Below are 15,921 nucleotides of genomic sequence, written 5' to 3'. Positions count from 1 at the left end.
TCTCTCTGTAACTCTTTCAAATAAATAAATCTTTAAAAAAAATCACAAGTACACAAAAAGTATGTGTGAACAAACTCTAGGCTCACCATAGTTTTCAATATTTTTCAAATATTTCAGCATGTTTTCTCCATATCCACTGTGGAACATGATGCATAAATAAGGAATACTTCATAGTAATTAGCACAGTGCTCTCAGATTTAATGGGATAAACATGCATACAAAGGAGAGAACTAAAGTTATTTAATGCATGCAAATTCTAAACAGATTGTCAGACAGTGTGGCGTAGGAGTTGTCTGAGCTCGTCTAGCAAGCGTGCTCCAGAGTATCACCCTCCACGGGGGCTCCGGGTTTGTGGAAGGCTGTTTCTTCTGAACTGGAAATAAGCAACAGCAGTAGAAAGACATCCTTTCTTTGGATGACCTTTTTCGGTCAGTACTTAGGGATATAAGAATTAGTCACAGATGGAGGCTTTCTCAGCTTTTAGCAGCCCGGGAAAAGAGATAAAATTCAGCAAAGAAGGAACACATCCTGTGTACTTACGAAAACTTGAACGACCATAGAAAATAACATTCTTTTAGAGAACCTAGATGACTGTGGATCAAATGATGAAGGAGACAGTGAGGGAGATATGAATAACTACTTCCTATTTGGGAACATGTGACAAGGAGTAGAGCTGACAGACGGTAGAAGTCAAGTGATTCCTTACCAGGTTTGGTGACAGAAGTGACTGGAAGTGAAAGAGGACACCTGCATTTGCTATCTGGTTCAGCCATCTTCTGCTGGCTTCCCAGGTTTCCATCTCATTTTCCTTGCTGTTGTCAAACATCTGGTTTAAGGCTGCCATGAGCTGCTCAGAGAAGGCACAGACGGTGGCCACCAGACTCTGGCAGAAAACCATGTCTCTCCGGAGCTGTGTCTCACTGTCTGTGATTCAGAGAACACAAAGACAGCTTTGAAAACTGTCATGGATGGAGAAAAGCAATTCATTAAGCATTTACACTCACTGATATTTCATCTTATCACTACGCTCAAATGAAAAACGTGAGTTTGAGTTCTGTAACAGAACAGCACACACATTTTAGCAAATCTGCTTTTTAGAAGACATTAAACATCCAAAAATGTTAGCGATATTAACACAATGTTTCCTAATGGATATTGTGACTCTCTTCCGAAATCATTAATTTTTTTTATAAAACCTGAGTGAAAAAATAAGGTTTTGTTTATTTACATTTTCTTTACTTGATGGGGCACAACTTGCCTTTTGCTGCAAGGACATTCTCCTAAAGGAAACTCAAAGTCCAATTTTTCAGTTTGTGCTGACAACAAAATATGATATCAGAGATATTGTCTTTTTTAATTGCCTGTTAGACCTACTCAAACATTAATGTCAAATATATATGAGGAAAAGAGTGCTTGATGTCTAATTGCTTGTAATATGCAAATCCATATCTCCTGAATCATTTAATTTCATGAGTTATAAATATGTTCAAATTTATAGAAATATGACTTCTACTTCTTTGACATAAGTAATATATTTTATCTTGGCATGAATAATTTTTATGTATTTACTGTGATTCCTATCTTGTTACTAACCAGATTTTTTTAAATTTTTATGTATAAGGTGAGTAAATTTTATGTATTTCATATATACAGATTTATGAGCATAGTGATACTTCCTACTCTACCCTCCCTCCCACCCACACTCCCACCCTCTCTCCTCTTTCCTATTTTATTCTTTTAATTTTTTAATCATATACTTTCAGTACTTTTATAGTCATATGATTAACCTGCCACTAAGTACAGAGTTCAAAAGATAGTAGGAAGAAAAAACATGGGATTTTTGATTGAGCCACCCTGAAAGTGAGTGTACCCTATGAACTGCCACTCTCGACCTGGAATTTTGTCAAAAGGGAAGAATCCAACACACAGGGTTCACTTCTTCAGGTGACTGGATATTTGTAAGCTACATAAACACCAAACCACACAGTCTACATGTCTGAAAATCACTTGCACCCGAAGAACAAAAATGGGAAAATTAATCTCCCCACAAAGTTTGCTGAATATTTCAAGGGCTTATAGGACCTTCTTGAATGAATAAACATTATCATCAGGGTGTGACATGCACCTAAATGTTGCCTCATTCAATGGTGAGGTCTTGTTTTATTGACTCAGAGGAATAGTTTTTAAGATATTTACCAAGAACACTGAACATCTGTTTTAAATAAGCATCAAAGGTATGTGGTATACATAACACTAGTTGCTGTGTGTTACTCAGTTTCATGATCAGTAACAGCTCCTCTTCAAAAGTTTATCTTGCAAAAGGATTACTTACTAAAAATATTTAACTTCATATTGAAATATTTATTAGGTTGAATTATGATATGAACTTGCTACAATGACAGTTCAAAATGGTTGACTATGGCAATTCCCTATGGTTCGACTTATTAATTTCACCAACAACATATGGTAGACATTTCCTTTAAATAGTTCAATACCATGTGTTACTAGAAAGAAAAGAGCATTTTATGTATAATTATAAATGTATAAACTAAGAATGAACTTTGTCCAATTCTTAATTCACCAAAGCACCTATTTAATTGTATACAATTAACCAAAGCACCAATTTTTGTTTCCAACACAGAGTAAACATTCAATAAATGATGTTCACTGAATGAATAAATGAAAATAATGAAACAATGGAGATAACAAATGAATTAAGTGAATTAAAATGCATAAGTTCTTTCTCTGGCTTCTTGAAATGTCTGGATTTAGTTTGACTTAAAACAATAATTTTGGCGGTATGTTAACTCTAAGGTGCAGCCTATGTGCTAAGTTTCAAGTCAGAAACTAAATAAGTAAAAATTCCCTTATACCTTCTTTTTATATTCCTTACTTTTTCTCAGTTGCCCTATAGTGAAGCAAAAAACTTAGGTGAATTTTAAAAAATATATCACTAGCTTTGACAGAAATACTCCTACCTATACCTAGAATAATTTATTTCAATCTAATTGCTAAAATCAAGAGTGGGAGGCAACAGTCAAGGTAAAGAAGAATCTGGTTCAATTCCTGGTTTTAGTAGGATCACGAAGGTTAGTTAATATTTTGCTGGAACTGGAAAGTTATCTGCAAACTTCTTTTGAGAAGCTCTTAAATTTCTTATTTTTCCAATTGTATAAAGAATACTTACATGTTTATTCTACTCTTTGCTACTATGAAAGTAATTTAAAAGTTTGTAGAAAATAGAATAAAAAGATAATTTTCTTTTGGTGCAGAAATGTTTTAAAATCTATGCATACTTCCCTTGTAATGTATATTTTTCTTGAACTTTCATGAAAATATATTCTATTAAGGGTCCTTGAGGAAAAATGGGGGTCAGAGAAAAGTATATTATGAATTTCAAAAATTCCTGGTATTAAAATAAACTTACCCTTTAATTCCATTTTCCACAATCTTTTTGAAATGCCCCAGTATGTGAATTCAAGCCACATTGAGATTTTTTTCATTCAACCTCACTATAGAATCAGAACTACTCACAATTAACATTCACTAGTCTTTTCAATATGCAAACAAGCTGCAACTCTAACTGCCACATGAAAGCTGTGTTTGCTCATTAATTCAAAGTTTCAACATTTAATGCCCCACAGGAATTAAACATTGCACTGGAAACTAGAGGTAGGGAGAAGCCCATGGTTGCACTTTGCCCATGACTATGCTCACAACACAGTGAAAGAGGTACACATGTAAGAAACCTGAGACCAAACTGGTTTACATTCTAAACCAATGTATTTTTAAGTGAACGACACTTAATAGATGCTTTTTATGTCAGGAGGTAATATTCCACTGACACATTTCCTGTTTTCAACAGAGTATGTAACCTGTTTACATGGACTTTAAAGTGTACATCATACATTAAGAGCTTTTCAAGGAACTTTTTAAGTTATAAAATTACAGGGAAGAACAAAGTTGGAAAACTCAGGGTAGAGCAGGAAGTATCACTATGCTCCTAAACCTGTTTATATGAAATTTGTTAACCTTATAGAAATTTTCAAAGTTGTTACATTGAAAAAGAATAGTCGGGAGCCTAATGGGGTCCTTATAATCTATCTTCAACTAATATTTACAATGCACCACTTCCATGCATGCCTTCTGTAATCCAGCAACAATCTTGGCAGGACTGTAGTGAGAATGTAATGGGACAACAGTCTGAAAGCAGCCAGACCAGAAGGGTGGACAGTACTGCTCCATTTCTCAAACACGAAACGCCCTTATTAAATGACCTTAGAGTCCACCCTTTGTCTGTAGAATGCTTCTCTCTGGGATCCTCTGTCCTCCCTTCCCCAACTAGAAAACTTTAAGTCTCCCCTAAAGAGTCAACTTAATAAAATATTGAAACTCATGAAGCTATTGAAATATTACTTCTCCTTGTGAAATTTCCTCTCTTTAGGATGAAGAATTGCAAACTTGTTTCTGTCTCCACAGTTCTGGGAACATCTCTCTACTAGAGAACTATTTACACAGCATTGTGAGGGTTTGCTTAGATGTGTGTCTTCCGAGTGACCACCACATCAAGGTCAAGGGGTTGTTGGATCAAGTGTTACATTCACAGGTTGTACAGACATACATTCTGCTCTCAACTACCCATCCAAGACACTATGATCCTAGGTATCTGACTCTATATACCAGATGAGGTTCACTCCTGCTTTCTAGATTTGTGATAAATATAAATGACTTGACACTTTGAGATGTGATGATTTTTAACAGCCCTGGTCTCAACTGTTGAGGAATAGTGGGTTTTTTTTCATGCTATTTGTTGAACTCTTTACTTAGTATAGGTTCAATCTTATGAGTATAAACTGAAAATAGATCTTTGCAAAAAGTAAGAGTAGGAATAGGGAAAGGAGAAGGAAGAAGGTTGAAAGCATGGGGAGTAGGGAGGGCAAGGTGGGAAGCATCACTATGTTCCTAAATCCATATATATGAAATACATGAAATTTATAGACCTTAAATAAAAGATTAAAATAAATAAATAAGTGATTTACAAATACTTAAAGCACTTAACAAAGTAAAATTGGCTAGCACCATGATTGTAATTTGTTTCCAGGTTCTAACACAGTATCTGGCACTGGGTAAGTGCTCAGTTTTATTGCTGAATACAGAAAGAATAATATGATTTTAAAAAAAAATCTATTAACTCTCAGCAAAAACAAACAAAAAACCAGGCTTATTCCTTTTAATTACCCAGTTTTCAAGATTCACAAGTGTCTGTCCCTTACCAAAGCTATTCTCATTGCTCATTTCTATCAATAAGAAAGAACTACTGAAAGTATCACAACTGCTGCTTCCAGATTCTATCAAAAAAAAAAAAAAAAGAAAGAAAGAAAGAAAAACACTGGGGGTTCTGGTTTATGAGCATCTTGCTTATGATTTTTGTGGAGTAATACCTTTCATGTAGCGGGAATACACTCAAATGTTTTTGTCTTTGTGAAAGGGTTCAGTTTCATTTCAATTAGCTACTTATTGTCTACAAACATGTGTTAAAATATTAACACTTCTATTCACTCAGTTCTTTGATGTTCAAGTCCCATGATTAACTAACCAGTCTAAAAAGAACGAGATCACCTCTAGAGTCATGTATGTCACCCCAGCCATGGTTCTCAGACACAGAGACTGCAGGGAAAAGACAGCAAAAGAAATGAAGAGACTAAAGTAGACAAGAGAAGGAAAAAAGTAGGAATAAAAGAAGGTTAAGAAGAGCATTGAGCAGACCTAATCTGCCCTTTCAAGTGAAGAACATAGTATCACAGGCAAAAGTATGGAGCAATTTGGCTATTTTATTCCATTGTATACATGATAGGGAAGAGAGAGATTGAGCACACAGAGTAAGATCAAGGAGAACCATAGGAGGTAGCATTATGGCCTACTGGGCCTTTGATACCAGCACCCTACACGGATGCCAGATTGAGACCTGGCTTCTCCATTTTTGATACAGCTCTTTGCTAATGCACCTGGGAAAGCAGCAAGATGGCCCAAGTGCTTGGGACCCTGCAGTCCCATGGGAAACCCGGAAGAAACTCCTGGCTCCTGGCTCCTGGCTTCTGACCAGCCCAGTTCTGGCCATTGCATCCACTTAGGGACTGAACCAGTGGATGGAAACTAACTCTTTCTCTTTCTCTCTCTCTCTCTCTCTCTCTCTCTCTTTCTTTGTAAACTCTGCCTTTCAAATAAATAAGTAAATCTTTAAAAAAGGATCATTTTTTAATTATTGTGGGTTGAAAAAGAAGGCAAAAACTTGTTCAATTAAGATAAAAACTAGCCAACTAGCAAAAAAATCCCTCCTGGTTACTTAACTTGGCTCAATCATCCATTTATAATAGCAAAATTCCAAGAGTAGCAGATTGTAAAAGTGGCCACAAACTCTTCCCCTTTCTCTATCCATGACCTTGCAATAGAATTTTGAGACCCCTTTCATCCAAAGCAATGTCCATGTTTCTACCCTTTGGAACTTAGCTTGTCAGTTAAATGAGGGGACTTCAAAAGCCTTGTAGAAAATTGGAATTAAATGATAAACTAATCTTACAGGAAAAAATTTTGAAACCTATGTATAGTTCTTTTCAGAATATGCATTTTCTGTGAACCTGTTAATTAATTTTTGAGAGATGGAGAGAGAGAGAAAGAGGGAGAGAGAGTACTCCCATCTGCTGGCTCACTCTTCAAATACCCACAAATGCTGGTGCTTGCCAAGAGCTAAAGCCAAGAGCTGGGAACTCAATCCAAGTCTTCTACATGGATGACAGGAATCCAATTACTTGTGCCATTACTGTTGTCTCTCAGGATCTGCATTTGCAGGAAGCTGGAGTCAAGAGCAACAGCCAGGAATTGAACCCAGGTACTCTGATGTGGAATGCAGGCATCTTAACCTCTAGGCTAAACAGCTCTCCCTTCATTAACTTTTCAAGCCATTGTATGTCTTGGTCAACAGAAGGTGGTAAGCTTACACAATCTCTTTCTGTTCTTGGAACCCTGCAAATGTACCACATGTGCAATAAGTATAGCCCTGTAGATGGGGAGAAACACATGCCCAGTGAGCCTTGTTATCTCAGGAGTGCCAGACAATTGTCATGTACGTGAACAACATCACACTAGATCATTTGTGCCCAGCCAACTCATTGCCTGAATGCAAATAGAAGAGGAAACCCAACTGAAATCAACAAAACCTAGCACAGATCCCTGGAACAGCCCAGAAGACATGAGATACACAAGCAAGGATAAAGTCATTTTAAGCTACAAAGATTTTTATGGTATATTTTAATACAGCAAAAGCTAACTGATTTAACAGATGATTTTTCAGCTTATATTTTATGTGTAAATTTCTATTAAAATCGTATTAGTGTAATGATATAAAATAATAGAAATAGATAAGTCAGTCAACATATTTATATGTCTCTATGCCTACAGAGATAGGTCGCTAAGTAATATTAAACTCTGCACTCCTATTAAACAATATTTGAGTTTTCCCAATGTTTAGGATGCATATCCTTCTGAAAGTATTTTGAATAGAATTTTGCTGAAATATTTCATAATTTTCCCTTCTTTCAATTTTTCATTCATTCCTGTAACACATACTTATTGAACCCTATGTGCCATACATTATTTTAGGGATTTGTTGATGATCAAAATAAATACTGTGTCTGCCTTTATGAAACCAACAGTCTGTCATATAATTTAGGGTTTGATCAAATATTTAATTATCTTTTGATGTAAATGTTCATTGCCAACATTTTTTGAACTCCTACCAAGTACATGATAGAAGTGATTTATATAAGTAAGATTTGTTAAATATTTGCATACTTCCTGGTTCATAACAAAAATCAAAAAACCTATTAACACAGTTCTTTTTATTAACAAAAAAAACCTATTAACAGTTCTTTTTATCAAAACCTACCCCCTTTCCTTTTGTAATTATACTTTGTTTAAATATATTATATGTGTTTTCATGTTTTTACCTGCAACTGAAGATGAGTATGAGTTTTTCTGTTTTTATTTATCTTTCTAAGGATTTAGAGAAGGCAGGTGTTATATTTTCACTTATGTTTGTAAACAGTTGAAGATAAAAGGATGTCTAAGGTCCTAGACCCCAACCACATCAAATAATAAAAATAATGCGAACATGTTACCTGAATATTCAAGAAGAGCCAGTAGTATCCTACACTTTACCTCTGCAGAAAGAGAAGATACTTCAGTTAGTTGCTTACTATGTTTCTGCCACAAACATTATAGCTTAATTGTGCAGCAAAAATTAGCAAAATTATATTAGAGAAGAGTACTTCAAAAAGTTCATAATAAATGAAAATTAAACTTAAAAGTAAATTTATTTTGGTTCAAAATTTTTGAATCCAGGCTAATGGTGGATCCTCGGAGAGTTCTTAGACAGTGCTGATGTGAAAAAAAACTGTGAAGGGGGCAGGCACTTGACACAGCAGTTCAGTGAATACTTGGGACACCTACATATCATGTCAGAGTGTCTGGGTTTGAGCATTGGCTATTCTGCCCCTGATCCAGCTTCCTGGAGGCAGAGGTAATGGCTCAAGTACACGGGAGACCCAGAGGGAGTCCTGGGCTCCTGGTTTCAAACTGGCCCTGTCCTTGCTGTTGTAGGCATTTAGGGAATGAACCAGGCAATAAAAGATCTCGGTCTCTTTGCCTTTCAAATATTAAAAATAAAAATAATAAATTGTAAATCCTTAAACCTATGGATGTCAAATTTTTGCATCAAAATAGACTTATTTTTAAATTCCATTTTCCATGAACTTTTTGAAGTCCTGTCGTATTAGGTAATAAAAATCCCATTCACTTGAAATGCTACTCTTGTCCATTTTCCATTGTAAATTCTATCCCAACACCCTGGAATGTCAAATGTCTTCCAGCTCTGGATTATATGAGTAGATGAAACAGCAGGTAAATCCTGCCAGCTTTGCAAGTCATCCTTAGCTGTTTTCAGCTGCGCGGTGCTCTCTAAACTCCAGAGTATTATAGTCTGTATCATAAACTGTTCAGAAGCAGTTCTAGAAGCACTACTTAAACTTTTATTAAGCTTTTAAAGACTGATTTGTATCCTTGAGATCAGTTTCTCATCTTGTGGAGGTCCTTGGGAGTAACTCAGCAGTAACCTCAGCAGTTCACCCAGAGTTTATCCTGCTGAACTTTAAAGTACTTTTCATTCTATCTCCCAAATTGTCTTTATGTAGGGAATCACCTAACAGAAAGTTAGATCTTGGCTAGAAATGTAACCTCATGACACTTGGCCAGAGTTTCTTGTTTTATCTATGAAGTCGACATGACCTTGTTTCTGAAAATTACTAGTCTCTTTAAAATATCCCATCAAATATGTATCAATTAGAACATCAAAAATGTAATTCTTGGATTGGCATTTGTGGCACAGTGGGTTAAGCCAATGCCTGTAATGCCAGCATCTCATATGCGTGCCAGTTGGTGTTCTGGCTGCTCCATTTCCGATCCAGCTCCCTGCTAATGTGCTTGGGAAAGTCACCAAAGATGGTCCAAGTGCTTGGGCCCCTGCCATCCTCATGGAAAACCTGGATGAAGCTTCAGGCTTTAGCCAGGCACAATCCTGGCTATTGTGGTCACTTGGGGAGTGAACACTCAGATGGGAGATCCCTCTCCCTGTCTCTCCCTCTCTATAACTCTGCCTTTAAAGCAAATAAATCACACACACTTAGATATTTCTACGCTCTTTAGCTAGGAAAGATTGCTACAGCACCACTTAACATTGTATAATTAGATCCTTGTGCACTCACAGCCTACTAAACTGAGGGTAGAAAGAAAAAGGAGATAGTGATTTCAGTGGGGGAAAGACTGATTATGTGGTGTCACCGAGATAATGCCTGTCCCCTGCCGAATCTCTCAGCTAAACTGTAGTCTCAGACTCTCATCTGAATGAAGACACTTCTACTTGAGTGGGCCATCATCACTTCAACTTCAAATGTCTATTAGGGAACACATTTTCAAAACTCTTTGCTCCCTACAAAAACTACTCTTTAAAATTTCTCATTTTTCAGCAACCTACTCTTCTCTGAAGTTGTCTCCACATCTTATTATACATCTCTTCAGCTTTTGCTACCCTTTTTCATCATGCCGCAGTGATGGCAGTGGTTTTCTGAATAATATTCCTGTCTTTATGATTCATATGCACCATTAGCAGATGCACCTTCTTACAATATCATGTTCATAATTTCAGTACCACATGGCTAAGCCTTGTGATTTCCTGCTAGATGTATAAACTCATCTATCTGAGTTAGAAGTCACTTTTCAGTGAAGCTTTCTAATTGTATTCCAATGTCAGTCCCTTTGTGACATGACAAGATCTATTCTAGACTGTTGAATATTTGTTTATATTATATTTCTTTGCCAGCACTTCGCTCATTTCCCACTCTTATACTATGTCCTTACTGCTCTGAGTCTAAATTTCAAAACTTTTATGAAATATTATCTAGTCACATTTAGAATTCTATAGTAGCTTAGTTAGATTAAGATCACAGTAACAACAGTCTTTATACAACACTTCAAACAACATTCAGAGACTATTCATATGTATTCTCATTTATCTTTCCTACACAGGGCCTATAAAATAGATAAGGTAGAGTTATTATCATTTATGAATGAACTAGTTGAGATTCAAAGTAGGCTAGCACTTTTCTAAAAGCCACAAAGCTAGTACATAACAGATCAGTTTTCTAATTCGTAATTCAATAAATTTCCCTGCCTCTGAAATTATTTGTTCCTGCAATCTCACTTGTAAAATGTAATACCTTTTAGGTATTTCTTACTTTACTTATCAGTTAATTCTCTCTCTCTGACTATATTGTGATTGTCTATAATAGGATGCAACTTAGTTTCTTTATTTGCATAATCTTTGGCATTTAGAAGAAACTCTGGATGTTTTTAAATTTACCAATTGCACATAAACTATTTCCCAATTAATTGAAAGCAAACAGGCACATAGCTTATTGGACACAAAGCAATGAGTAATAAATTAATTCACATTTATCAATCATCTGTGATTGACCCTGTGTGGAATGGGATACAAAATGTATAAAAGTAGGACTTGAAAATACAAAATTCATAAAATGAATAACTTCAAAAAATTGAGTTTTTGATAGCTTATATCTTAAAGGCCTTCAAAGCAAGAAAACAAAAAAAATGTTTTAAGGATTTCTCTAATCCTAATCAATATGGCACTTACTCTAATAATAGGTGCATTACATAAAGAAAGACTCAAAAATGATGAGAATAATTGCAGAATTTTAACTTCTTGAAGTGTTGGGATGCTGGCATTTATTAAGTAAAAATATGCCTGTTACTAAAGTATATTCTTAAATTCACAAAACTGTCTTTTAAAACTGTCTTTATCATTTTTGTTATTAATTACTTTGGGGCTTTAAACTCAGATTTGGCTGGCGCCGCGGCTCACTAGGCTAATCCTCCGCCTAGCGGCGCCGGCACACCAGGTTCTAGTCCCGGTTGGGGCGCCGGATTCTGTCCCGGTTGCCCTTCTTCCAGGCCAGCTCTCTGCTGTGGCCAGGGAGTGCAGTGGAGGATGGCCCAGGTGCTTGGGCCCTGCACCCCATGGGAGACCAGGAAAAAGCACCTGGCTCCTGGCTCCTGCCATCGGATCAGCGCGGTGCGCCGGCTGCAGCTCGCCGGCCGCGGCGGCCATTGGAGGGTGAACCAACGGCAAAGGAAGACCTTTCTCTCTGTCTCTCTCTCTCACTGTCCACTCTGCCTGTCAAAAAAATAAAAAAAAAAATTTAAACTCAGATTTTACATGAAATGTTATGTTACATAGTGTCACAGGCAGCCATTATATTAAGCCATAAAATAAAAATACAGCAAACAAACACAGCTATCAAAACAGGAGATTTCATTACACAATAGAGTTGCTGTGATTGATCTGGGGAAGCATCCCTATCTATACAAACTTCCTCTGTATTATGTTTGAATATATTTCTATGGTGAAGACTTAGTTATCACCGTACATTTAAACCATCTCTGTCGTTCAATAAATCAGGAAGCTGAAGCCTAAGTGTTAAGTGACTGGTTCGGAGTCCATTGATAAATAGAGCTGTCTTTGTTAGCAAGGTAGACTACTCTCTCTAACTTAGCCTAAAAACGGTAACAACAGAATGTTATACTTTGGTTGAGTATTATTGCCACACCTAACTGACCTACAAATGGCTGAGGAATAAAAATGTAAACACAGGCATCATATTTGTCGTACATGTTTCTCAACATTAGCACAACTGACATTTTGGGCCAAATAATTCTTTGTTGTGAGAGATTCTTATACTTTGTACAATGTTTAGGAGTAGCCCTGGGGTATACCCAGCAGATGCCATGAATACATCCACAATTGTGACAACTAAAAATGTCTCTATGTTGTAGGCGGGCATACAGAATAAAATTGATTAGGTTTGTGAGCTGGAAGACCACGCCTTCACCACGCCCCCATGTGACTTCATGCCCTGACCTGGCCACACCTGTGCACCCACCAGCCAATCAGGTTAATTAACCACTCCCCCTTGCAAGTGGATTAAAAGCCTGGGACACAGTGTGCCTGCTCTCTCGCTCTCTTTTCCTTAGCCTTTTGCCAGTACGGGGTTGGCTGTGGCCCTGCGTCTCCAGGGCTCACAGCCTTCAGGCCACCCGCCCCATGCTTCCTGGTCTAGATGCTCCTCCACGTGGCTGGTTCCTGGTACTTAGTATGAACCCAGAGTTACCTCTCTCTTATAGATAGGGCCCTTACTCCCCTATGCATTTCTCTCACTGAATGAAAGCTTAAAAATGTACCATGCTGCCTTGTTTATCTACACCAATATTCCAAATTCTTCTCTGAATATTAGGCAAGAACCCACATGGGCTTATTAATATTGGGATTATTAATAAGCATACAGTGATATCACATGGCACCCCAAATTCCAATTTCATATGGCACCCCAGATGGGACTTTGGGGGAACTCTAAGGGGTCCATATTCCTGTATCATATTTTAGGGAGCCAACTCCAATATCATCTAGACAAGGCCAACCACTGCACTAATTACTGGAAAGAAAATTGTTCAATCAGATAATATTTAAATTAAACAAATTTCTTATTTCACTTTTTTCACCGTCATCATTTAGGAATTCTCAGTATTTTCTACTTAATAACTCTGACCCTAAACAACACACACTGAACTTCTTTGAAGTTTTCCCCACATTTTGTATCAATCACAGAATGCCATGTAAGTAATGTCATGGTAATTAATAACAATCAACTTAGAGAAACACTTCTGGAAAAGAAATTTAAAAGCCACTTAAAAGCAACCTATGTAATTATTTTGATTCTCATACAGATTCACAATTTATTTTTTAGACTTTCCACAGTTTCATGCTATCTTTTAAAACATTCTAAATACTCTTTGGTATTATAATGAGTTAAAATCAATCCATGTTGTATTTGCCTCCATGAACCATGATTATTCATGGATAATATTCTTATGATATAGTCTATCAAGATTTTGTAATCATTACTTCTTTCCCTCCTCCTCCCTCACCATTTTCCATCCTTTCATTTTCTTCACAACATGGAACATTGCAAAAGTAATCAAGCATCACTGACTGACTAGCTGTAATTAAGTGATTATTGCTAAAATCAAGCAATGCCATCTGCTTTTCATGCTGACCTTCAACAAATTTTCTGATGTTCTGAGCAAGTGACTGGACGCTGCTGGGAAGATTCCAAGGATCTTGCTTGATGTGAAGCCGTAACCTTTTTGGACAACTCAGCTTTGGTTCCATTTCCTGTTGAAATTCTAAATAAATATAGAAAATTTCTCTTAAGTCTCAACCATTTCCCAGTTAAGACTTCAGAATCTTATCACTGTCAACCTGGTATATTATCATGAAAGTAATTTCTTTTGCTACATCACAAGCTTTGCTAAATCTCAAATGCCACATCTTGATGTTATTTTCTTATAAATGTTTAAACAAAGAAGCACATTTAGCTGAAAGCTCTACTTTTTATATCATAAACAGGATGTTGGAAAGTGGCAGCTCTATATCCTGTCCTGTTTGGTCATTCTGTATGTCAATTCACAATCCCCAAGTCCCTTCCCCCACTGCTGGATAGGATACAAGAATAATCAAGGGGGAACTATGCTTGGTTTCAGCAAAGTTACTTAATTCTTAATACATATTGTTGATGAACACATTTTTATTTGGTCTTGATTCTATAGGGTTTAAACATTTTAAACTTTCAAAGAAACCTAAAATGTCCTAAATTACTTAACATATTCCAATCTTATCAAAACAGATGCAGCATTCAATGATATATGAAATTTCCCTTCTCATATGACCACTGCATGGTCTGATACCTTTTATCTCCCAATCTTACCTTGCAGTCCTCGTCCTGGTGTGAGATACTTGGTTTGTTCAAAAGCCCTCACAACAGCTTGCCCTTTTAGAAGATTAGTGATCGAATCCACCTACCAAGAGCAGAGTTTTCTAAGAGTTACTCATCTCTAATTGTACCTAATATACACCCAAGAGCAAATCTTGTAAAATATTTTTTCTTAAAGAAACGATTACTTTTGAAATTCCATTATGCTTGTGAAATCTGTTTAAATAAAATAGTGTGACAAACTTGCCTGCCCACCTCACAACACTGCAGTGACATTTCTTCTTTTCACACGTATTCATGCAAAATATGAATTCATGTCACAGAAGAAAGTAAAATTCAGGAAAATTATTTAAAAATCCTAAGAGCTACTGAAATCCTTGTCCAAGTCTTAAAAGCTGCCAAAGTACACAATTTGCCTAGGGTTGTTTTTTTTTTGTTGTTTTTTTTTTTGTTGTTGTTGTTGTTTGTTTTTTTTTTTATGCAAACCACCAACATGAGCACCAAGACAATCTTGTACCTTTTGAATTTAGGATTAGTGCTGAGTAAGAAATATCATAAACTATTCTGAAAAGCCACAAAACTCCCACAGATAGCAAGAGTTATGTCTTAGGTATATAAATTTTTCTTATTTTCTACAGATTATAAAATACTTGATTTGTACAACAATTTTTGGGTAGTTGGCACAAGAATATTTATTCATCTTTTAAATTCAAAGAGGAAGAGGGACAGATTTAGGCCTTATTCTAACTCTAAGCTCTTCTTACTATGCCTACAAAGGTATTCCTGACAGTTTAATCTGAGGAAAAAAGAGCCACATTTGCCCCGATCATACCTGGCTAAAAAGATGCTCAAGACAACTGTGAATCTTGTCCTGTTTATCATGAGAAATGCGAACACTGAGGGGAAGTTCATCACCTAGATGTAGAAGAAAAAAAGAAACCCATCAACAACAAAAATAATTCATCATCCATTAAAATATCCCAGCATATTCTAATGTTAAATAAAAATAAAGAGTTCTTATTCCATACATTAGTTCTCATGTTCAGGAAAAGAATTCCAAAGAGTTAAGAGCTCCTAGGAAATCAGGTTGATTCCGGAGGACACAAGTGAAAGACAAGGCACACTGTGTGGCCGGCGCCGCGGCTCACTAGGCTAATCCTCCGCCTAGCGGCGCCGGCACACCGGGTTCTAGTCCCGGTTGGGGCGCCGGATTCTGTCCTGGTTGCCCCTCTTCCAGGCCAGCTCTCTGCTGTGGCCAGGGAGTGCAGTGGAGGATGGCCCGGGTGCTTGGGCCCTGCACCCCATGGGAGACCTGGAAAAGCACCTGGCTCCTGGCTCCTGCCATCGGATCAGCGCGGTGCGCCGGCCGCAGTGCGCCGGCCGCGGCGGCCATTGGAGGGTGAACCAATGTCAAAGGAAGACCTTTCTCTCTGTCTCTCTCTCTCACTGTCCACTCTGCCTGTCAAAA

The 15,921-nt window shown here is 37.0% G+C and overlaps 1 protein-coding gene across 2 annotated transcripts in view; it reads right to left on the bottom strand.

Moving 5' to 3' along the window:
• PREX2 (phosphatidylinositol-3,4,5-trisphosphate dependent Rac exchange factor 2) overlaps nt 1-15,921 on the bottom strand; it is a 334,883-nt gene that overhangs the window by 115,433 nt on the left and 203,529 nt on the right. For both annotated transcript variants that reach the window (XM_002710460.6, XM_089336348.1), the window contains exons 28-32: nt 15,286-15,368; nt 14,448-14,538; nt 13,738-13,866; nt 8,175-8,216; nt 707-924 (exon numbers count right to left, since the gene is read on the bottom strand). In XM_002710460.6, coding sequence (XP_002710506.2) covers nt 707-924; nt 8,175-8,216; nt 13,738-13,866; nt 14,448-14,538; nt 15,286-15,368 — 563 coding nt within the window. The remainder of the gene's footprint in view (nt 1-706; nt 925-8,174; nt 8,217-13,737; nt 13,867-14,447; nt 14,539-15,285; nt 15,369-15,921) is intronic.

This window comes from Oryctolagus cuniculus, chromosome 6 (assembly GCF_051225735.1).
Source record: "Oryctolagus cuniculus isolate XC-2025 breed Fujian yellow rabbit chromosome 6, ASM5122573v1, whole genome shotgun sequence".
In the NCBI taxonomy this organism is placed as follows: domain Eukaryota; kingdom Metazoa; phylum Chordata; class Mammalia; order Lagomorpha; family Leporidae; genus Oryctolagus; species Oryctolagus cuniculus.
Note: the sequence above shows the minus strand (reverse complement) of the source record. Positions and strands in the feature narration are given on the sequence as shown.